The sequence below is a fragment of the Crassostrea angulata genome, chromosome 8, assembly GCF_025612915.1.
Source record: "Crassostrea angulata isolate pt1a10 chromosome 8, ASM2561291v2, whole genome shotgun sequence".
In the NCBI taxonomy this organism is placed as follows: domain Eukaryota; kingdom Metazoa; phylum Mollusca; class Bivalvia; order Ostreida; family Ostreidae; genus Magallana; species Magallana angulata.
This window is the reverse complement of record NC_069118.1, coordinates 29,685,233-29,710,720: the sequence shown is the minus strand read 5'-3', so window position 1 is coordinate 29,710,720 and position 25,488 is coordinate 29,685,233. Positions and strand designations below refer to the sequence as shown.

The 25,488-nt window shown below is 33.2% G+C and overlaps 2 protein-coding genes across 2 annotated transcripts; both read left to right on the top strand.

Moving 5' to 3' along the window:
- Positions 1–1,448: 1,448 nt before the first annotated feature.
- LOC128158478 (uncharacterized) lies at positions 1,449–14,386 on the top strand. The gene is made up of 3 exons (XM_052821345.1): positions 1,449–1,650; positions 2,012–3,653; positions 12,997–14,386. Exons 2-3 carry the CDS (start codon positions 2,019–2,021, stop codon positions 14,377–14,379), a joined length of 3,018 nt encoding a protein of 1,005 aa, XP_052677305.1. The 5' UTR covers positions 1,449–1,650; positions 2,012–2,018; the 3' UTR covers positions 14,380–14,386.
- LOC128158476 (circumsporozoite protein-like) lies at positions 14,212–25,468 on the top strand. The gene is made up of 5 exons (XM_052821344.1): positions 14,212–14,332; positions 22,595–22,726; positions 23,651–23,779; positions 24,430–24,600; positions 25,020–25,468. Exons 2-5 carry the CDS (start codon positions 22,636–22,638, stop codon positions 25,211–25,213), a joined length of 585 nt encoding a protein of 194 aa, XP_052677304.1. The 5' UTR covers positions 14,212–14,332; positions 22,595–22,635; the 3' UTR covers positions 25,214–25,468.
- Positions 25,469–25,488: the final 20 nt, after the last annotated feature.

Here is a 25,488-nt window from a genome sequence, read left to right as displayed (position 1 = left end):
GGCTGTTTCTATAGAGCTATGAATTAACTATACGTTTCCATAAGAAATAGAAGAAGGAATTATACTCGGAAGGTGTAAATATGAAAATGAATGTTCAGGAAATTGTGACGCATGTAAACATTAGCATTACACTTAAAGATTGTATGTTGGTAAAAAATTGACAGGGATCAACTCATAAAACATTTTCAAAACCATAATTTTTATCTGTGAAACAGAATATGATGGCATCATGCTAGAATTCTACTCTGACAAATTGTTTGGATCCCCATGTCACATAAAAATCACGGCTCACATTTTTTTGTTCATATTTTTTCCACTGTTTTCGGCAAATTCTTGTATGACAAATAACTATATTTTGAGATTTCTAGTTAGAAAATAGACGTAAATATTGTAATTAAGTGATAAGTGATATGCATTTTTCTGTGCTGTAAATTACATTTGTTTGGGTGGGCGGGGCATGACGCCAAACAGCAGAATATACGAGCACGCACATGTAATTATGGCGTCACTTACGTAAAATGACGTCATTTTAAACCGCTTCGTGTGTCTATTTGTTTCATCAATTATTATTCTAACCGGATTTTCAGTGCAAACTATTTCATTTTTAAAGTAGTTGATCTTTATTTCATTTATTCAATACTGCTATGAGCAAGAACTCGTTCGTATCATAAACAAAGCATTCATGTAACATGGAATCATTTGTGTCGCAAATTTATTTTCCTAAAATATTACATGTAAGACATATGTACATATAATATTTTTTTTATTGTTAATTTATGAAAAAATCATATATAATCCACAAAAATTGCATTATATAATATTTTAAATGTGCAAAACTTTCATTGCTGTTATCTTTAGAACCATAAAAGATGTATAAAATATCTTATGTTGAAATCGGCCCAAAATCGGCCCCGTGGCACTCTACGCAACTGTGTGATCGGCCCAAAATCGGCCCTGTGGCACAGAAATGGTTAAGGAGCTTACGAACGGCTTTCCCCAAATTTATTTCAAAATTAAATTTAATTGTTGACGGTTTGTAATGATGAAATTATGGTGTTCATATTCAAAATATTCTATAATCTGTAAAAATACAGTACTACTGGGGCTTTTTAAATTATTTTACATCAAACTGAACATGTTGATTGCTTCTAGCTATCAATATATCATTATTGCCGATCATATTTCTGAGGATTAGTCTAGCCCCCTCCCCCCACTTTCAATTTGCTTCCGACCTGGCCCAGTGAAATATACTAGGCCTAGTCTTGCATGTTTGTATGCTTTGTATACAATTCATCGTTGATATGGTCCATCTCGCTTGTTTTTGCATTGATAGGATAGGCCTAACTATTGTAGTACACATGTAACTTAATGTATCATTATTATGCATACTATTTGTAGTTAGGATGAAGAAATGTGCTTGACGGGACCCCCCCCCCCCCGAGAAAAAAACGAGTATATATCAAATCATTTCTATAGAATGTTAACACATTCGTAGTCTTGCTTAGAAGAGCAATTTTAATTGCAATTTCCATTTCACGTTTACCCAAGTACAAAGCACGGGAAGTAACTCTAAATAATTTAAAGCTGTCAGGTGACTGCATTTCACAAAAGCTCAACAATGTTAGAATACAAAGTAGAAGAATAATCACGGTATGTACCTCTATTCAACATCTGTTAGATTAACCTATCAATTAAAACTACTGAGGCATATTTTAGATGTAATGAAATATACATTTTAATTAGGCCTAAAATAAAAATAATTAAAGCTCTGACTAGGTATTAAAATATAATATTTCTACTTTCACTTCTGAAAAGAACATTTTATATGATTACATTTGTACCAGTCTTCGTGAGAAAGATAAAAGGAATTATAGATATATGACATGGCGTCCTTGTACATACTTATACATATACAAATTAAAGATTTTAGACATTATGAAGATTTGAAAAAATACATGAAAATGTGTTTTACATATATAGTATAGATATTTATTTTGTAGTGTATTTGTAGAAAAATCATGGATCCCCGTACTAGTGCCCAGGATGTACACCGATGTGACCTTTGTGAGACCGCCGTAGTACACAGCTACTGCGACTTTTGTCATGTCAACCTCTGCAAGCCCTGTATACTAGATCACATTTTAGATGAATATGAAAAACATAAAATAGTCCCTTTTCAGGAACGAAGGTCGACCCTCATTTATCCGAATTGTGGTAAACATCCACAGAAAAACTGCGAATTGCAATGCAGGGAATGCGGCACCTTTGTTTGTTCTTCCTGTATGGCATCTGATCAGCACAAGGGACATAGCTTTGTCGAAGTCACAGAGGTTTTCAAGACAAAGAAAGACATTATTGAAAAAGATACAAAAGAGTATGAAAACTTAATTTCTCCTAAATATGAGCAAATTGTCCATGACTTGGAAAATCAGCTTGCCAACCTGGATGGAGGATATGAGAAACTTACAACAGCAATGTCCAAACAAGGAGAGCAATGGCACAGAGAAATCGACATTGTCATCAATAAAATGAAAACCGAAATTAACGAGATAAAAGTGAAACATAGAGACATTTTACAGAAACACTTGGATGAAATCAAACAGATACAGTCTCTCATAAAACAAACATTACTTGCTATAAAAGAAATTAAGAACTCCACTGAATTGGCCCCAACCATTAAGTACAGCTCTAAGATCAGAGAGTTTAGCAAGCTTCCACCCAAAGTTAAGGTTACATTGTCAACATTCATTCCAAAACCAATAGACCCTGAGAAGCTGTATAGTTTGTTTGGACACATCACCCCATTATCTACTGCTACAGAAGAAAATGTCTCGTCACTAAACCAAACCAGCACTTCAGTCAGAGAACTACTGGATGAGCCAGAGCTTGTTGCCACAATACAGACTGGGTATGAATATCTACGCAGTGTTTCATATTTAAACGATGACAGGATATGGACTAGTGGACGGACCAATGAAATCAAATGCTTTAATATTTATGGTTCACTACAACAGACAATCAGAACGAAATCAGGAGAACGGCCTTTTGATATAGCTGTAGACAGCGATGGGTATCTGATGTACACTGATGGGACTGTAGGGACAGTGAATAAATTGAACAATAAACTGACAGAAGTGTTAATCAGATTACAGGGATGGCAGCCAAGTAAGCTGTGTGTCACCTCTACTGGTGATCTCCTGGTTACCATGCGCAATGATAATTGCACTCAATCCAAAGTTGTCCGTTACTGGGGATCAACAGCGAAGCAAACAATTCAATTTGATGATGAAGGTAAACCTCTCTTCTCTGTGAATGATTTTATCAAAAACATTACAGAGAACAGAAACTACGACATTTGTGTGGCAGACTGGAAGGCTGGTGCTGTAGTGGTGGTTAATAAGGATGGGAAACTCAGATGGAGATACACCGGTCATCCCTCAGTTACCAAAAATAAACCATTTATACCCTGTGGTATAACAACAGACAGCCAGTGTCGTATCCTGACAGCAGATTATAATAACCATTGTATCCACATTCTGGATTTGAACGGACAGAAATTATGTTACATTGATAATTGTGATTTCGTGAAACCGTATGGTTTATGTGTGGACAATAATGACAACCTGTTTGTGTGTGAGTATGAAAATGACAAAGTTAAGAAAATCAAATATTCAAAATAGATGAAGTCATTGATGCAAAGGTATTGAAGAATATATCAGAAACTTTTTTTAACATTGGTCTTTGCTTACATTCATTATTTATTACATATCGAATTATACACCATTACTTGATTATAGAATAAAAATTTATTTGAACAATAAAATGCTTTCTTTTGTGATTCATGCGGCTATAAAGGTAGTGAGGATAGCAGAACAAATAGAAAACCTGCTTCATCTAGAAACTTCTGTAACCCTTCGAAAACTTTATGCATACATAAGTAAGATATTTGATATGGCAATATGAATAAATCCTGCTTTTCCTTTATCATTTTTACATGTATTAACTATGTACCTCAGGTAACATTTTATGTAAGTTTTGAGAGAAATAAATGAACCGGAGTGATAATACAATGCTGAAATCAAGGTCATAATTACATGTTATTTTATCACACATGTGCATAGATAAGTTTATAAAAATATTCTTTGTGGATGTAATTGACAAAAGTTTTAAAATTTAATGCATATCACATTATGTCAAAAACCCTTAAGAATTTCAATTTTTGTTTACGCCAAGAGTTGTTTATTGGATTACATTTACATTCCACATATTTTTTGCACAAAATTATAGAAATGTTTTTTTAATTTTGATGCAAAGCATTAAATCTGCCGCAGACATTTCAAAAACCATTTCAAAAATATTACATGTAGCATTTTAGTAAATGTAAAACACACGACTTTCCGCAGAAGTAATCTCTCTCCCTCTCTCTCTCTCCTGAAAACGAAATTGGAAAGTTAAAAAAACATTATAGAATGGAATTTTTATGGGAGGAAAATATATTTTTTGCCGTTATTGATCGTTGTATAAGTTTTACATATTATATATGATAACGACTTTTTAGTCGAGACGAAGTCGCAGGGAGCTTATTGTATACCCCCGGCGTCGGCGTCCGGACCTGGTTAAAGTTTTCGTTGCAGGTCCTATATCTAAGTTATTATCCTATCCTATCTTCACCAAACTTGCATGAATGATGCATCTGGACCTACTAATAGACTTGAAAGACTTGGATGCTGAATCTGGGCAAGAAGATTTTTTTTTGGAACAGGTCACATGTCTTATAGATAATAGTACTATTTCAAATTTGCTAAATTGTTTTTACTATAATATGAATAAATCGCAGAGGTAGCTTCAGAGGCAGAGCCTGATCTCCATTATCAAGGATGCTAAAAAATATGTTCCAGTGATGAAATACAAAAATGTTTAAAACAAAACAATTTCGTGTCATATGTTTCAATATCATTTTGCAACATTATTTATTACAGTATTTTATTGTATTATATGATAAATATTGTAAGTATCATAGGATGCAATATCCTTTTTTATATTATAATATTTATATACATTGTATCTTATAATACGTCTGAAATGAACTTATGATTATCTACATGTATTAATTTTTTTTAACATATGATATACGATATTGTGTCAAAACAGTATCCATGAACATACAAGCTCTATGATTTTCATATAATATGATAAAGGTGTATCGTGTATTGTGACATCAATTATTTGTTTACATACACTGTATAACTGCAGAGGTATTTCAATGGAACCGATTACACCTGGATTTTACTGTGTAATTGTATAAGGATCATTCCATGAGACTGAAAGTATTTTCGACTTTGTCGTATTATTCCAGACGTACCATTAAACATCTTGAGAAGTAAGAACATCAAATAAGAGATTGCTGTTTCAATAATCTACAATTATGCTCTCTAACATAAATTTCGCCAGACATAGACCTATGTTTTTTCACCCTATTAAAAAGCATCTGAGAGAGCAAGCACTGATTATTAAGGAGGGTAGAGTGTCTTCAATTGCCTTAAAAACTTTTAAATGTGATGTTTTGGACCATGAACTAATATTTAGCAGAGAAAGATAATCAATTAGCTAAAAAAATTGAGCATTTTCTTATATGTTTATTCAGAACTCTTCGTCTAAAGGATGTACACATGTAGCTTAATATTACCACGACTATCGAACACTCTTACACAAAGATAATTGAGTAAGTCTTAATTCAATTTATACTAGTGTTTGTAAGTCCTCTACAATGTTTAGCACTGCCCTAATAAAAGAGAATCACTTTTTAATAATGGCGTTTTCTTTTGTCCCCTAACATGTGCATAGGGTATACTTATGAACATATTGTTAACGCAGACAACTTTGTATGTATTTTAGGACATAATGTGTATAGACGTGAGTATTTCCAGGATATTCCGATCACATTAATTGCGTGGACCCTGAGGTCCACGCAGAAAATATATAAGCGAGGTTAAACCGGATGCTATGGGGAAAATTCAGCCTGCGCATGAGCTAGCCTGGTTCCTGTGCGTAATGGGTAGCTTAGGGAACCAGGCTAGCACACGTTTATTTGAATCGAGATCGGGATTCCTACCATATGCACACATAAGTTAAAAGGCGCTGTAATTGTAAATTTGTCGGTAAACAGTACAGAAACAAAGTATTCATTTTAAAGAAATGATCAGCATGTGATATTAACTGTCAGTATTTTGAAATAAGTTAATGTTTTGCCGAAACTACAATACGCATCAAATAGCATGATTTGCAATGTTTTGTTTTCTGAATATGCATGTAACTTTACTTTTAAAGCAGGCGAGGCTAGAGTACTTCACGATTAACATTTTTTAAGCATTTAAGTATCATGATTAAATAATTATGTCACCGTATAAAAGTTAAAATCTCAAGAAAAATGAATCAAAATATGAAATTAATTTACACAAAGCTGTCACTGCATAGCTAACAAAGTAGTGCGAAACGTAATTGGTGCGCAAATAGTAGAATTCGCCGAATGCCTGATACTATACGTACAAACTTCATTAATAGATAGATCATAATTATTTTAGAAGTATGAACCCTTTAAATTCTGAGATAAACATACATATACGTAATACAACGTACAAATTTAGTGGTTAAAAGCAGGGGGCTAGAGTGGGTGGAAGCTCTAATAATCTTAAGGCTTTCACGTTTTTGTTGGAAACACATGCAAATGGTCCACGTATTGTAGTCCTTTTATAAAGGACGGTAACTTGTTCATCAAATTTACGTTACCATAAAGACTCCTTCATTAAACCGCTGCACAGAATTTCAAAAAACGTTGTAGGTACGGTTTTTATGACACAATGTTATCAACAGGAAATTCCGACTTTATTATTTTCGAATTTTGACCGTTTCGAATTTAGAGTATACTAAATTATGAATGAGCATATTTTTGATGCATTTTTTGGGGGAGGGGGATTTATGCCTCTTTATTGCCATAAAGAAACAAATGTAATATCTATAGCACTTTAAATGCGGTACAACAACACAGTAAAAATACGGGAATACTAGTAAATCAAATTAATTTTGTTAATCTATAACTATTTTTAAAATCACAAACCCAAATCCCCTTTATTATTAACCCCTTATATTATAATTACCTGTAATCACAAAAAGCTAGAATGAAGACTGCCATGCGTGGACTTTTTCACGAAGGGGATGAGCTAAGGGATGACTATATTTGCCCGTGGGGTTGGTGTCCAAAACCTATTTTCGGTTATATAACTATGTTAATAAAAAGACGTTTGAATTATCCCGTGTGTTTAGGCGGGATCTCAAACTCTTTCTGATCTTCTATGAATTACACCATTTCTGGGAATATTATTGCATCCGAGTTCGAGCCTGTCTATGCATTCTTGGCTTTTAATAGTGTCATTTATTTTCCAATAGAGTGAGTGATTCATATGAAAATTTGGTAACTGTAGTATTCCCATCCTCCATACTAAGACCAGTGTCTATTGTGTTCCGATGGGGTCATTTCAACCTTCGCACTTTCACTTTTAGGGCGAAGATGCGCAGTTGCGAAGGCGAAAGTGCGAAAGCGAAAAGCCAAAACTTGTGCGATGATGCGACTGCGAAATGCAAAAATGTGATGGTGAAAGTGCAAAGCTCGTGCGAAGGCGAAGGAACGATACTACCATCGCTCCTTCGCCTTAGCAACTTCACACTCTCGCCTTCGTAACTTAAATCTTTGGCCTTGGCCTTTTTTTTATTGCATTCAGCAAGTCTCGATCGACTAAATAGAATTTGATGCAGTCACCGTACTCGCTAAGTTTTTCCGATTAATCCATGATATTATTGGTACGCTTGCGCTAGTCCATCGTGTTTACTATGAATATTTATAAATATTTTAATGTGTACATGTGATATATTTGTTTACCAGTGCTGGCTTTGCCTCTTACCAGCTGTCTGTTTACCGTGGATCAAACACAGTAGCATTCTAATTTCATAATGCGACATTCCTTGCTCATGCATAGGTTAAGAGGAGGAGAGAGGGTCCGGATCCACCCTCCCTGGAATTTTATATAATAAAATTTCCAAAATATATCTCAGACCCCCCCCCCCCCCCGGACAGATACAATTGACCCCTTGACCCCCTTCCCATAGAAAAAGTTATGGATCTCCGAAGGCTGTTAAAAATAAATTTTACAAAGTTCGTCTTCTGCCTCAGTTAACATTTTATACAGTTTAAATTGTCTTTAAACGATAGAGAGCTCCCTAATTGATAATAATTGGTGCTTTTCAATCCGAATTCATGTTTATTCATTATTGTTTTCTCTGAATTTTCTCTGAATGTGTAATTATAACAAATATAATCGTCGCAGGAAAAAAAAATACTAAAACAATAAAATGCTTTTTATGGTGATTCATGCAGGATCGATATGAAAGTGGCGACATTGCAGAGAAAAATACACAACTCGCGTTAGCGGGTGATGTAATTTTTTTCTGTAATGATTGCTACCTTCAAAATTCGCATGAATCATCAAAGAAAACATGTTATTGTTTATATCAACATCTTCATTTTAACAAATTAATAAATTTGTTGAAAAAAATAAGTAAAATTCTTTAAATGACAGTTAATTTACATCAGTATGTTAGCTAAAAGAAACAACCAAATCGTCTCCGATGTTAATTTAAGTCTGACGTCATCATGCAGTCATTTTAGTTTAGGTCGCTGTAAATTTCGACCAATAGATAAACGGGCGTGTGGATTTCAGTTTGGCTGTTTTCAAAGAGCTATGAATCAACTTTAAGTTATTTTCCATAAGAAACAGAGGGAATCATACTCAGTAGATATAAATACATTAAAATTACGGAACAATAAATTACATGCATATTTCTGCAATGTCGCCACGGTCATATCCTGCATGAATCACAAAAGAAAGCATTTGATTGTTTAATTAAGGAATGAATTCAATATTTATTTGTTTTTTACGATATAAAATGGTTTGGGGCAGTTTACGCTTTATAAACCGCGAAGCGGTTTATAAAAAAGCGTAAACTGTTTCTTATATTTAGTTTTGCAATGTATGTTTAAGCAATAATAATACAGAGAAGGTATTCAGGTAGCGTAGTGGACAATGCACTCGCTAGAAAATTTTTTTTAAAAAATTCACTCGCTTGTCACCGCTGCGACCCGAGTTCGATCCCGTGATCGACAGTGGTGGTATGTGATATGGTATGGCGGTCGCCCGCTTGGACACGTGGGTTCTCTCCGGGTACTCCGGCTTCTTCCCACACCAATGACCCCCTCGCGCTAACATCCGTGGCAACGAGAGATATTAATATAAGTTGTAGAACTTGCTTATCAATCGTTGTAAAATAAATAAAGTTCAGTTTTTTAAATAATACAGAGAAGTGAAAAATGAAATCAAGGTAATTAGTACTTGGAACTTTGTCTCACTCGGTATAGATAAATACATTAAAATTACAGAACAATAATTTTAAATATATGGATGTTATTGACCAAGATGTAAATAAAAGGTTTACCGGGGTGGGGTGGAGGTGATTAGGACAAACTTCACTGCACTGTATTAGACTCGAACTCTTCATGGTCTTCATGATCTTCACCTTTCCTGGGAAGAAAATTGCATCCGAGTTCGAGTCTGTCTATGCATTATTTGTTTTGCTAGGCTTTTACTGGTATAATTTATTTTCCAAAAAATCTGTGATTCATATAAAAATTTGGTACCTGCGGTATTCCAATCCTCCATACCCAGAACATAACTAAGACCAGTGTCAGTATTTGCAGTACCTTATATGAACACCCCTATTAACAACCTTGAAGTTTGATCGAGTATTAAAAAAGTCTCTCTCCAACAAGGAATGTGATGTTGGTGTTGCTCAGTATAAGAGTCAATGAATATGTGTTTTTCCATTTTTTTTTTTTTTTTTTTGCAAAACAGCTTTATATACCCTCGATCATACCTGAAACTATCCAAGAAGTTTACAAACGAAACTGATATACAAGAATGGTTCTATTGTCAGAATTGAAAAAAGAAGAAGAATTAATCAGCATTGTTTATACAATTGCCTGATACTGTCCATTCTTAGAATAAAGGAGTTAACGATAGTCTCAAAATGTCGTTCTGCGATTGTATTAATATATTGTATTCTTTATTACCAAGAACCATACGATTCATAGGTTTAACATTTATACATAAGTAAAGCGAACATACATATGCATGTAGACATTTTTTACAAACATCACAATCTTGTATAAGACTGCGTTTGCACATAGGAGTGTGAAAAATGTACAATACAAAATTAAACAGGATAATGAAGAGTATATTCTCAAAACAAAAACAATAATTATAATCTTATCGTAATTTTGAGCATTTATATAGGTATTTTCCCAAATTGCACAACTCTTTGATATTCTTTGTTGAAAGTAATTGAATAAGTTTAAAGACAGAAGGGTTTTCATAATAATATTTTTTTACATAAAACTTTCTTATTTCCTTATAAAATGGACATATTTAAATAAAATGAAACTCATCTTCAATCTGTGATAGTGAACATAGTTTACAAACTCTCTCATTTCTATGGTCATTATAAAATCTGCCACGCTCAATCTCGAGTTGATGAGAGGATATACGGTATTTACGCCCCAATTCAAAATATACCATCATTGATGTAACACTTTTCTTAACACATAATAATTTCTTACTAAAATATAAATGTATACTTTCTAATTCACTTGTTGTGTGCTGTCTTCATAATTCACAACCATAATGTACTATGCTACCAGTTTATGTATCAAACAGTGACAATTTTGAATTTACGTTCAATTGTAATTCATTTTGGACAATAAACAGTGCATCGCTTTTGTACTTTGTGATGCTAATACACTTTGCGTTTTATGAAAACTGCCATTAAAATTCAAAGTTATACCAAGATAAATGAAATGTTCAACAATATCGATAAATTCATTATTATTCCCAACAATAATTATTTTTTAACCTTCCACTTATTCTAAATACAACAATTTTTGTTTTATCTTTATTAACTTTTAACTTCCAATTGGATGTATTTTGCTGTAAACAATCAAGCATATCTTGTAAACCTTGCTCTGTCTCTGAAAAAAGTACAATGTCGTCTGCATACATAATCAAGAATAAAGCATTATCTCTAATTTCAACAGGTAGACACATCTCCTTTATGAATTCAATTTCAAAATCATTTACATACAAGGAAAATGAGAAAAGAGACAGAGACCCAGCCTGCATCAAACCCTCGAGACAATAAAACAAACCTTGGACATATATATGATTTTGATATTTTACACATGACTTTATGTTACTATACATAGACTTAATAATATTTAAAATACGACAATCAATACCACTTCTTGCTAATTTAAAAAAACGTTATATTTCTATCAATTTTGTCAAAAGGCTTTTGATAATCTACATAACAGCAAAATAATTTTATTCTATTTGCAATACCTCGACAAATTAACCGATGTAAAAAAAATGCATCTGTTGTACTATATCCAGCCCAAAACTGAGCGTCAGTGATTACATTATATGCCTTGGACCAATTACCTAATCTGTCATTCAATAGAGATGTAAATATTTTAGATAGACAGCTTACAAGTGTGATACCTCTGTAATTATTACAGTCCATACAATCTCCCTTTTTATAAACAAGAGTTATAATACCTTCTGACCATTTTTGGGAAAAGATTACCGAGGAAAAGACAATATTGAATAAGTCAACTAATAAACGTCTTCCTTTCACTTTTTGAACAGCTTTCAAAAACATTGTTTAGCTATTTAATTGAGTATCACCTCCATTAACTGTAATGGCAAATATAAATATACTTGTATGCTTGTATGCTTTGTATAAAATTCACCGTTGATATGGTCCATCTCGCTTGTTTCTGCATTGAAGAACATGGATAGGCCTAGGTATAGTAGTATACACATGTAACGTAACATATTATTATTATATATGCATACTATATGTAGTTAGGGTAAAGAAATGTGCTTAACGGCACCCCCCCCCCCCCTCCCCGGAGAAAAAACCCACAAAACAACCCGAGTATATATCAAATCATTTCGTACTCTTACTTAGAAGTACAATTTTAATTGCAACTACCATTTCACGTTTACCGAAGTACAAAGCACGGGAAGTAACTCTAAATAATTTAAAACTGTCAGGTGACCACATTCCACAAAAGCTCAACAATGTTAGAATACAAGGAAGAAGAATAATCACGGTACCCCTTTTTAACACCTGTTAGATTGATCTATCAAATAAAACTACTGAAGTATATTTTAAGATGTAATGATATATATATATATAAATTAGGCCTAAAATAGAAATAACTAAAGCTCTGATTAGGTATTAAAATATAATATTTCTACTTTCACTTCTGAAAAGAACATTTTATATGATTACGTTTGTACCAGTCTATATGAGAAATATAAAAGGAATAGTAGATTGATTACATGACTTCAATGTTCATACTTATAAATACTAGTATACAAGTTAATGATTTTGGACATTATTATAGCTTTGAATTATGATTTTTTGAAGTATACACTCTCATAACTGCAGTGGTGTGTGCATACAAATTGAGTAACGCGCGTATTTTATGTTGATACATGTATTTTACAGCTACGGTATTAATATTTGTTATCTATTTGTAGAAAAATCATGGATCCCCGTACTAGTGCCCAGGATGTACACCGTTGTGACCTTTGTGAGACCGCCATAGTACACAGCTACTGTGACTTTTGTCACATCAACCTCTGCAAGCCCTGTATACTAGATCACATCTTAGATGAATATGAAAAACATAAAATAGTCCCTTTTCAGGAACGAAGATCGACCCTCATTTATCCGAATTGTGTTAAACATCCACAGAAAAACTGCGAATTGCAATGCAGGGAATGCAGCACCTTTGTTTGTTCTTCCTGTATGGCATCTGATCAGCACAAGGGACATAAATTTGTCGAAGTAACAGAGGTTTACAAGACAAAGAAAGACATCATTGAAAAAGATACAAAAGAGTATGAAAACTTAATTTCTCCGAAATATGAGAAAATTGTCATTGACTTGGAAAATCAGCTTGTAAACCTAGATGGAGGATATGAGAAACTTACAACAACAATATCCAAACAAGGAGAGCAATGGCACAAAGAAATCGATATTGTCATCAACAAAATGAAAACTGAAATCAGCGAGATAAAAGATAAACACAGAGACATTTTACAGAAACACTTGGATGAAATCAAACAGATACAGTCCCTCATAAAACAAACATTACTTGCTATTAAAGAAATAAAGAACTCCACTGAATTGGCCCCAACCATTAAGTACAGCTCTAAGATCAGAGATTTCAGCAAGCTTCCACCCAAAGTTAAGGTTTCATTGCCAACATTCATTCAAAAACCAATAGAGCGTGAGAAGTTGTATAGTTTGTTTGGACAGATCACCCCATTATCAACTGCTTCAAAAGAAAATGTCTTGTCACCAAACCAACCCAACGTTTCAGTGAGAGAACTACTGGATGAACCAGTGCTAGTTGCCACTATACAGACGGGGGATAACGGTTTACGCTGTGTTACCTATATAAATGATGACAAGATATGGACTAGTGGGTGGAACAATGAAATCAAATGCTTCAATGCTTATGGTTATCTCCAACAGACAATTGTTACAAAATCAGGAGAAATGCCTTTTGATATAGCTGTAGACGTAGACAGGGATCTACTGTACTCAGATTGGAGAGTAGGGACAGTGTATAAAGTAAAGAATGGACAGACAGAAGAGTTGATCAGATTACAGGGATGGAGGCCTAGTAATCTGTGTGTCACCTGTACTGGTGATCTCCTGGTTACCTTGTTCAGTGTTGATTACACTCAATCTAAGGTTGTCCGTTACTCCGGATCTACAGAGAAACGAACCATTCAATTTGATGATAAAGGTAAACCTCTGTACTCAGGGAATAGTTATAATAAATACATCACAGAGAACAGAAACTATGACATCTGTGTAGCTGATTGCCAGGCCGGTGCAGTGGTGGTGGTCAATCAGGACGGGAAACTCAGATGGAGATATACCGGTCATCCCTCAACCACCAAGACCAAACCATTTAAACCCCGTGGTATCACGTCAGATAGTCAGAGTCGTATCCTGACAGCCGATAGAGACAACCATTGTATCCACATTCTGGACCAGAATGGACAGTTTCTCCGTTACATTGATAACTGTGATCTGAACAATCCTTTTGGTTTATGTGTGGACAACAATGACAATTTGTTTGTGTGTGAGTACAACAAAGGCAATGTGAAGAAAATTAAATATGTGAAATAGTTTCAAATTGAGTCATTGATGAAAACAAATTAGGAATTGAAGAGTAAATCAGAACTGTTTTCTTTTAAAATTGTTTTATTTTCCATTCTGAATATCGTTATTTTCATTAATCAAAATTATACATCACTTAAATGATTATAGGATGGAAATCAGAGGTGTATATTCTATAGGTTACGATGTAAAGATTTAAAATATTCTTGTGTGCTATTCCTTTCAGGTCTCCAATATTTTTACGGATATTTATAAATTGATGCTTTCCAATCCGAATTCATGTTTATTCATTTTTATTTTCTCTGAATTTTCTCTGAATATGTAATTATAAAAAATATAATCGTCGCAGGAAAAAAAATACTAAAACAATAAAATGCTTTCTATGGTGATTCATGCAGGATATGAAGGTGGCGAAATTGCAGAAAAAAATACATAACTCGTGTCATCGGGTGATGTAATTTTTTTCTGTAATGATCACTACCTTCATAATTCGCTTGAATCATCAAAGAAAACATGTTATTGTTTATATTAACAAATTAATAAATTTATATTTAAAGTAAATTTAAAGTAAATTCTCTAATTATATAAATTACTGTTAATGTACACCAGTAAGTTAGCTTAAAGAAACAGTTAAATCGTCTCCGGTGGGAATTTTATTCTGACACAATCGTGCAGTCCATGATTGGCTTTTTTAAGGTCGCTGTATATTTCGACAAATCGATAAACGCGGCGAGTAGATTTTTTGTCTAACTGTTTCCATAGAGCTATGAATTAACTTTAAGTTTCAATAAGAAACAGAGGGAATTATACTCGGTAGATGTAAATATATACATGTATGAATTATTACATTAAAATTACATGATAATAAATTACATGTATTTTTCTACAATGTCGCCACCGCTATATCCCGCATGAATCACCAAAGAAAGTATTTTATTGTTTATGTAAAATTATTATTTTTGCCAGGTGCATTATACAAGCAAGTCGTATGTGTAAATTGGATGAATGACCATCTTTAAGTCCTCCTTAAAGATAGCTTAAAGGTGTTTAAAGGTAGCTTAAAGACGATCTTTAAGCCACCTTTAAGCTACCTTTAAGCTATATGTATTGCTTAAAGGTGGCTTAAAGAAAGCGTAAAGATGGCTTAAAGGCAGCTTAAAGACTATCTTTAAGCCACCTTTAAGCCACCTTTAAGGACAACTTATAGGTCCTTAATGTCCAAACATCTTTAAGCCACCTTTAAGCTACCTTTAAGCCACCTTTAAGCCATTAAAAAAAATTTAATTCAATATTGTGCTTAATTTCCAACAAAATGTATTAACTTTATGAAAGAAAAGGTATTAAAACGGTTTTTGTTCTAGAAAGAAAAATGAAAAAAAAAAACGGCCGCGGTGGGAATTGAACCCGGGACCCTTAGTTTACTAGTATAACCACACATCCTCTGCGCCACGCCATCTTACATATTTTTAAGTGTTTTTATATCCTATATATCAGTGGATATTGAATCACTGTATTAAATGTGTTTACTTGAAAAGATTTTGACAAACCATTCAGTTTGTAACAATCAATTATATCTAATTTATAAATTACATGCATGCATGTATTTAGAATGAAATACGGAACTTGGTCTTCAGTGAACAAAAATATATTATACCTAAATGGAAACCGTTAGGTTCACTATAGTAGGCTTTCTTAGTTAATAAATATAAACCGAGTAGATATACGTAATTCATCTAATTTATAGCTATACAAATGTAAGAAAGAAAATGAAATCATTTCTTTTATTAAATGCATTGATACTATTAGGGTATTTGTTCAATTTCCCGCAATTTCCCGGTTTTCATGATCGCGGCGCCGTTCCAATATGTTTAAGTATTTACATGTAATTGTATGTACATGATTTATAAACTATCAATTCTATAACAAACAAAATTACCAATTACCGGTGACGTATTTACTGCATGTGGCAATTGCAAATGACTTGTACATACAATTGTATGATGTGCCAGGCCCGGTATATTTGACATATTTACCCTTATACATATATTTAAATAATCAACCCCTATTTATGATCACCGGTACATTAATTAATTAGCCTTAAGATTTTACTCTTACATACATGTATCGTTAATTTGTAGACGTAACATATTTGAAACCCAGAGCTAGGAAATAATACTTTGAAAATGAATTACAAATGTAAATTAACTTTTATTCACTAAACTTATCGTATACTCGTACATACTAAGATTCAACGCCTTTAGAAACCCTGACGTGCACCTGGGCACACGACACACCTGTTGTGTATATCTTGTATATTCTGTGTTAGTTCCAGGGGTTTTCTTAAGTTGGACAAACAGTAGACTTTAATTAGATATACACAAACATGCACCTGGGCACACGACACAACTGTTGTGTTTATCTTGTATATTCTGTGTTAGTTCCAGAGGTTTTCTTAAGTTGGACAAACAATAGACTCTAATTAGATATACACAAACGAAAAAAACTATGTCTAGACAAACAAAGCAGTAATATCCTGCCCGATATAACAAAGGCAGTTGAGAGTTTTTTCATCTTTAACATGTATCTAGCAGATCTAGAGTTAGAAATAATGAAAATTGAAAAAAAAAAATACAAACCTTAAACCGATTAACAAATTAAATCATGCATTTTTGGTTCATTATCTTTATTTTGTTTAATAACCAGATGAACTGAGAGAGAGAGAGAGAGAGAGAGAGAGAGAGAGAGAGAGATATTTTTTTCACCGATTAATTTATAATAGGAAACAAACATACTTTAATTAGTTTTATGCACATATTAAGATACAGAGACTGCGCTCATCCCTACAATAATTTTGAAACCCCCAAAAAATTATAAAGAATTTTATAACGGCAATCTGTGTCCATCGGAGCGGTGCTGATGATAGCGATCTGTGTTTAATGGAGCGACGATTAAAACCGCCTGGAAACCCCCCCCCCTTCCTTGGAAATTATATTATCACTCGGATGACCCCCTCCCATCTCTATAAAAGAGCTTTTGCATTTAATATATGTTTTTATTGTTCAGCTTGATCAATATTGACTTAAAGGCCACTTAAAGACAGTGTAAAGGCAGTGTAAAGAGAGCGTAAATGCCACTTAAAGATGCTTAAAGGTGGCTTAAAGGTGGCTTAAAGGTAGCTTAAAGAAGTTTGGACATTAAGGACCTATAAGCACTTGCTAAATACTCCGAGAAAGGTAAAGTAATTATTGTCGGAGACTTGAATAGCAGGTGCTCGGTGTTAAATGATTATATTGAATGTGATAATGTACATGAACAAATCTCTGATTTTATATCACCTATCTGTAATTACAAGGAGGACGATAGATTAAGTGACCGTGTGTGTCCAGACAAAGCAGTGAATGCCTATGGGCTTAAGTTGATTCAGATGTGTATTGAAAGTGGGTTACGAATTCTAAATGGCAGACATGTAGATAATATGGCTAACGATTTTACATATTGTGGTGCCAATGGATGTAGTGTTATTGATTATGTATTGAGCACACCTGACATATTTAGTTACTTTTATAAGTTCATAGTTTGTAATTTTAACACTTATTCTGATCACGCACCATTGCACATCGAACTAAGAACGGGTATAAACATAGCATTGAATCAGTCAGAAGGGAATTCATTCAGTAGTCATGATCACGTAAGATATCGCTGGAAGGAAGATTTAGTAAATGATAGTAAATTGTCACTGCAGCAAAATGTGTATAGATTAGAGGAATGTTTAGTACAGAATGATTTATCTAGTAATACAGGGTTAGAAAACGGTGTCAAAACTTTTGTAAATGAATTGTCTTTTCTTATGTCTGACTTTCATAAGGTGCCCAGTCCTCGTCATGTCAATAAGAGTAGTAGACAAATAGATAATGTTGAACCTAGACATGACCGACCATGGTTTACTGCTGAATGTAAGCGATTATATGATATTTATCGTAAAGCGCTAGCTGACTTTAACAAAAGTAAATCTTTAGAAAATCATGAATTATTAAAATCAAGTAAAAGGCAATATAAAATATTGGAACGAAGAATCAAGAGAAAATATCTTAATGAAGAGGGCAATTTATTAGAAACAATAAGGAAATCTAATCCTAAAGTATTTTTTTCGAAATTTAGTAGGAGAAAAGTTAACAAAGTAAATGTTTCACTTGTAGATTTACACAATCATTTCAAATCCCTTTCTTGTATTGATCATACAGCCGTGGGAAATGACATGGTCGTAGGTGAAAAAGAAGTAATTTTTGAAGAATTAGAAAGTGACATATCTTTAAATGAAATTGAAGATGCTATAAAGACTTTAAAACCAGGTAAAAGTCATGGACTGGATGGTATAATTAATGAATATTTCATTGAATTCAAGGATATTTTGGTACCTTTTGTACACACAATTTTTAATGCTATGTTTACAACAGGTCATTTTCCACATATACTGTGTGAGTCTCTCATTGTACCAATATATAAAAAGGGTGGGACAACTGATCCTGCCAATTATAGAGGAATTAGTTTAATTAGTTGTATGACAAAACTTTTTACTTCAATTTTGAATAAGAGATTTATGTCATGGGCCGAGAGAAATGATGTTATTACAGACGCACAGTTCGGGTTTAGACCATTTCATAGTACTGTTGATGCCATTTTTGCATTACAAACAATTGTGAACAAATATCTCTCGAAAAAATGTAGATTGTATTGCGGCTTCGTAGATTTCAAGCGTGCCTTTGACACAGTGGATAGGGTTAAAATGTGGAATAAAATTTCAATGTATGGAATCAGAGGTAAACCTCTGAAGATTTTACGTTCACTTTATAATAATATTAAGTCTTGTGTTTTATTAGATGGTAAGTTATCAGATTTTTTTGTGAATAATCTTGGTGTTTTACAAGGGGAAATAATTTCCCCTCTCCTTTTTTCCCTTTATGTCAATGATTGCGAAATGGAATTTTTAAGCAATGGAAATACTCCAATTGAATTACAAGAGCTATCCTTATTTTTACTGATGTACGCAGACGACATGGTTATTTTTGCTCAGTCTGCTGCTGACTTACAGTCAATGTTGAATACTTTAGAAAATTATACAGAGAAATGGTCGTTAACGGTTAATGTAAACAAAACAAAAATAATGGTTTTTAGAAATGGGGGAATTTTGCGAACAGAAGATGTGTGGTTTTATAAGTGTGAACAAATTGAAGTAGTGAACAGTTTTTGTTATCTAGGACTTTTGTTGAATTACAATGGCAAATTTCATGTTACGCAGAAACAATTGTCATTACAATGTATGAAGGCGCTTTTTGCACTGAAAAGGAAATGTTGTAATATGAGTCTTAATTTTACTACGCTTTTGTCCCTTTTTGACACTTATGTAGGAAGCATTGATTACTACGGTTGTGAAGTCTGGGGCTTTCATTCTGCCCCAGATATAGAAAAAATTCATCTTAATTATCGTAAAAACATACTTAATGTTAAAAGGGGCACATCTAATGCAGTTATTTATTGTGAATTGGGCAGAATGCCTCTGCAATGTATCAGAAAAATACGTATTTTAAGATATTGGATGAAACTTTTATCATCAAGAAATTGCATTTTGAATTCATATTATGTTAATATGTATAATGAAACTTTAGGTAAAAACAAATGTAAAAACTGGGCTGCAGAGATCAAGAATATGTTAACAAGTATTGGGCTAATGAACTTATGGGAAAACCAATTTTTTGAAAAGCCAGAAATTATTTTAACGATCGCCAAGCAACGTATTTTTGATAATTTTAAACAGTCTTTACTAGCTGACATAAATGCCTCTTCCAAATGTACAATCTATAGATATTTAGTTGATCATTGTACCTTGCAGTCATATCTAACAAAAAGAATTCCTTTACAATATAAGAAACTTATATGTAAATTAAGATTATCATCCCATTGTCTTACCATCGAAACTGGCAGATATAACAATGTTCCATTACAAAGACGTTTATGTCCTCTATGTACTTTAGATATAGAAGATGAATATCATTTTATATTGAAATGTCCCTATTACTGTAACTTAAGAGAAAAATTCCTTAAGAAGTTTTATTATATTAAACCCTCTGTCTTTAAATTAATTCTATTATTGTCAACACAAAATGTAAAGGATTTGTGCAATTTAGGTAAATATATTAAGAATGCTTTTGTAATCAGAAAACTTCATGTATAAACTTGCCTTTTTCAAGTGACCAGTATATGTATTATAACATGTGTATATTAATTGTATATGTCTATGAGCTGTACAGCTGTTGACTAATAAACAATAAAGGCGGCTTAAAGGTTGTATAGCCTTTAAGCTCCTTTAAGTCACCTTTAAGCCACCTTTAAGAACTTGCTTAAAGATGGTTTTTCGCCCTGTGAAAACATTTTCATCATCAAAAACTGTTTAAATGCAGAATTTATTTTTAGTTTGGCAATGTATGTTTAAGCAATATTAATATCGAGAAGTGGAAAATGAAATTATGAAATTAAGGTATAATTAGTATTTGTAACTTTGTTACACTCGGGGTATATATATGTTAAAACACCTTTAATGGATGTTATTGACCAAAATAGCAAATCCAATCACATTATGTCAAAATCCCACAAGGATATTACTTTTCATGTCAGTTTTTAATTCGCATGTAAATTGCGCATTTCTTTTGCTGGCCCCAATTATAAATGATTTATTTATCTGACATATTTTATATCATTTAGTCTCATTAATGTGGAATAAAAAAAAGGTGCAATTGCACGTATGTCAAGCGTCGTTAAAAGATTATTATTTGACAGACATATACTAGATTTAGGTAACATTTTAACTTTGATCATATTGCATTAAGAGTGGTGTATTAATTGCGTTAAAGCAAACATAAAAAAGATAAAAATAAACAAATTAATGCATCGAATGCTAAATTCCTCTTTTTTTTCTCTTTTTTTTGGGGGGGGGGGGTGGATAGCAAGTGTATTTTAATTGTATCTTGTACTTTTTTCTACAATTAATCTTCGTTTCAAAAACTGCGATCGAACGAGAGAGAGAGAGAGAGAGAGAGAGAGAGAGATGAAGAGAGAGAGAGAGAATCCTCTCTTTCTCTCTCTTTATCTCGTAATCGCTCAATCTGTCATCTGTCTTCGTTTGTCCATATAAAAAACAGATATTTGTTCACCGTATGGAAATTATTACATAAATATCTCAGTGTAAGTACATCTATGTACTGTTAATTTCCAGCTACAAAATGATCCTCACATTGTGAACCTAATAACTCTAATAATAAAATTCCGTTTAGTAACGCTAATAATGTGATAATAATTAATGGATAAAAAAAGTTATAAACTTTGTATCATTTTTAACTCAAATGTCTTTAAAAAGTAAATGAATGAACTTTTGATAATTTATATAATGGTTTATCGTCAAATGCTAATATATTTATAATTAATCTGACCAAAACTTTGATATAAATAAGACGCTTTATTAAGGTTCGTTAGATATAGTTTACGTTTACTCGGAATTGCAGTTCCAAAGCCCGGTAAGTACATGTATATGTAGTTATCAATAACGAAGAAATCTTTAAAAAGTAATGGTGTCTTTTTGTAATAAAAAAGCGCCAATCTCGTCTAAGTGGATGGTTGTTGTTTTTTTTTAAACTCAGAGATAAAGTTTAAATAATTAAAATGTACCAATTGTGTTATATTCAAATTTGAAATGATTATAAGTAAATCGATTGAAAGTCAAATAGCTTTTCTTTAAAATCAATTATTATAAAACCTTCAAATCTATTTATAAAATCTTTTCGATAAAGTTTGATTTATACTATAATTATTACTCATAAACTTACTGCTAAACTATTGCATTTATATGAAATACTGTACGATCGAACGAAGCAACTTTTAACATATTTAAGAAACAACAAAACATATGTGAAACATTTTTTCTTAATTAAAGATAACCTTGAAATTTAATAAGAATATCGTGTTATGCGCTCCTACATTCGAGCGTAATTAGTTTTCTTCGTGCGAATTTTGGTCAACAAAAAATGCGCACTTCGAATGAAAAAAAAGAAAAGAAAAATTGCCACATTGCAACTATAATCTGTTTTGAATATAACACGGTTTTGACAATGACAGATATTTGAAATGACATTGTTTGCCTCTATATAAATAAATGGGGAAAGAACTTTGGTTTCAGCATGCACCAGCTAGTTTTGGATTACCGTGGTAATTAAAAAGATGAGAAATCTACAATCCCTAGGCCTGTTTCTGTTGGCGGCCATTTTGGTCGTGAACGCCCAAAACAACACAGCACCCAAAACTACTCCAGGTATGTACAAAGTTTATCGTCTTGCATAAGTATTGCATTTAAAGTTTAAAATCAAATTTTTTAAAGTTTAGAATACTTATATTTTAAAAATTTGACCGCAATACAATGCCCATTGTATATTTTAACGACATTTAATTTAGTATTTTTATATTAATGTTAAATTTCAACAAATTGGAAATTATTTGTAAATCAATGAACATTTAAATGTAAAATCATCAGTCTCCTTAAAAAACTCTGAAAGAATCAAAAGAATATTAAGGAGATACATGCAATTAAAATGATATTAGTAAGACGATTTAAGTCGTATCTAAATATAAAATAGCCTTGTTTGCGAGACCTCTCGATTAAGGAAGATAACAGAACTAGCCTAAACAAAAAGTCGTTAATTATACGAAAAGCTGAGGCTATTCATTATGTAACGCCTGTAAATTCTATGATAAAGATGATTAAAGCGTGTTTTTGCTCGTTGTAAACCGGTCGATCCCCAAAGTACTCCTATTTCGTACATGTATTCGGGACATCCACAAACGGCACCTGCTTGTTGTACATGTCCTAATTTAAGGTGGTAAGGGACACCTGTCGATATTAATGTGGATAAAAGAACACAATAATCAAAATACTCTCACCGTTTAAGAGTTTTCAAATTTCACAATATTTGACTAAAAATCAAGACTTAGATTCGTGGCTTACGCACCAACCAATTGCGCTACGTTGTATAAGGTAACAATTCAAAAAGGAAGAAAATTATACTATGGAGTTGTCCCACACGATCTTAGAGAGTGTTTATTTGCATAATGCCCTGCATATACTTTTTTGTAATAAATTAAAATGTAGCACACGTGCTACAGGTACATATTGAGTAGAATCAAAATAAATGCATGTAATTACTGATGTTGAAATTCATTTAGTAATTACCACTTTTAGAGCCATCAGGCGAGCCAGTGGAACCTCCTGAGCCTACAGAGGCACCTGAACTTCCGGAGGGAGCAAATAAACCGGCTTCGGTCGGAGGAAGCAAATCCGGGTCGCAGGCATCCTCTACAGGAAGCAATGGTATGTTTAATAGTTAAATATCCATTAGAGTGTATTATGAAGCAGATTTTCCCTTACCATTGTGACTGTTTTCTCTAAACAAAATGAAATTGAAGTTGCATTTAATATACATAGCATAACACACAGACTCTGAAAACAAATTGATTTCGTTTAATTCATATAGTAATAGAGTTACTTGTATTAGGTTATATCGCCATTGTGACCAAGGCGTTGATCTTGTTTAGTACGATACATTTAGACTTTGTATTCAATGTTTTATTGTCGACCAATGCATTGTACTGTACACCCCTATCCCAAAAACCCGTGTCATTCCACAATGCTCTATTGTAGAACATGAAAATGTCGTTTCCCCACACGCATTTGCTTGCCAAAGGTTTCCTGTCCACTCCGCTCCCCAGTGGACCAAACTACCTTTGTTATAGCGAAAATCTGTCCTACAATGATTCATCTTCCCAAGTCAAGGGTTTCTGATCCGGAAGCTATGCGGATCAGAAACCCTTGACATGGGAGATGACAATGATTATTATTGTGTGCTAATACTTGTCTTAATCTGTATTTGTTCAAAGGTCTTAAAGTTTAAATAACTTGACATGCATAAAAATCATTTTAAATTTATGTAAAGTTTACATTTATTCATTACATATTTTAAGTGACTGGAACTCCTGCCACCGGTGAAGAGCCTACGGAAGCACCCGAACCCACGGAACAACCGGAATCCAACGTCAAACCGGTAGTTTCCGGCGCTAATGCTGCTGGTGGATCTCAGGCTGGTGCGTCATCAGGCACAGGGGGCGCTGTAATTCAACCATCCGCTACCGGAAGTACGTTAATTATTAATAAAAATAATTGTGTTATAAAACATTTTAAAGTGTTGAGGGAGAAAAAGGTAATTGGACCATTTCTGCGCCGCAAATTGCAATTAATTTCGTATTAATGAATTGTAATTCTATCGTGTTAACATGACTGTTTTCCCGTAAAAAAAAAAAGCAGATCTGCATCCAATCTTATTTAAAATTACACTTTTCATCTTGCTCTTTGTTATATATGGTTATTGATCTCTCCAAATGCTCCATCAGCCTATTTATACTACGATATGCAAACACGCATCATTTATTTTGTGACAACAATTAAAACAATCATTTCCAAAAGCTGCGTGTAACTGCAATTCTAAGTCATATGTACATGCATGTAAATACAATGTATACATTTGTTAATGAATTGTTTTGTATAAACGTTGTAGACCTAGAAACAACAGAACCCCCAGAACCGACTGAAGCTCCAGAGCCCGCTACTGGTGGAGAAGGAGTGGAAGCTGGGACCGGCGGGGCAGAAGCAGGTGGGGCAGAAGCTGGCGGGACAGAAGCTGGAACAGGTGGGACAGAAGCTGGCGGGGCAGAAGCTGGGACCGCTGGTGCGGAAGCAGGTTCCCCATAAACAAGCAATTATAATTAGGCGTGATAATAACAATCATTACGGACGTCACACAATTAAGGCAATTCTTCATCGTACAAGATTAACTGACAAAGATACGCCCTGACAAATATATTACATTTACATGTACATTGTATATCGTTTGTCATTTCTCAGTTCAGTGTTTTCTGTTTATAATTTTATTGCATGTGTTTTAATTTGCATTTGTGTCATTGTATATATTTTATATAATGAATAAATGACACTTTAAGCTACCAATAGAGCGTTGATTGTATCAT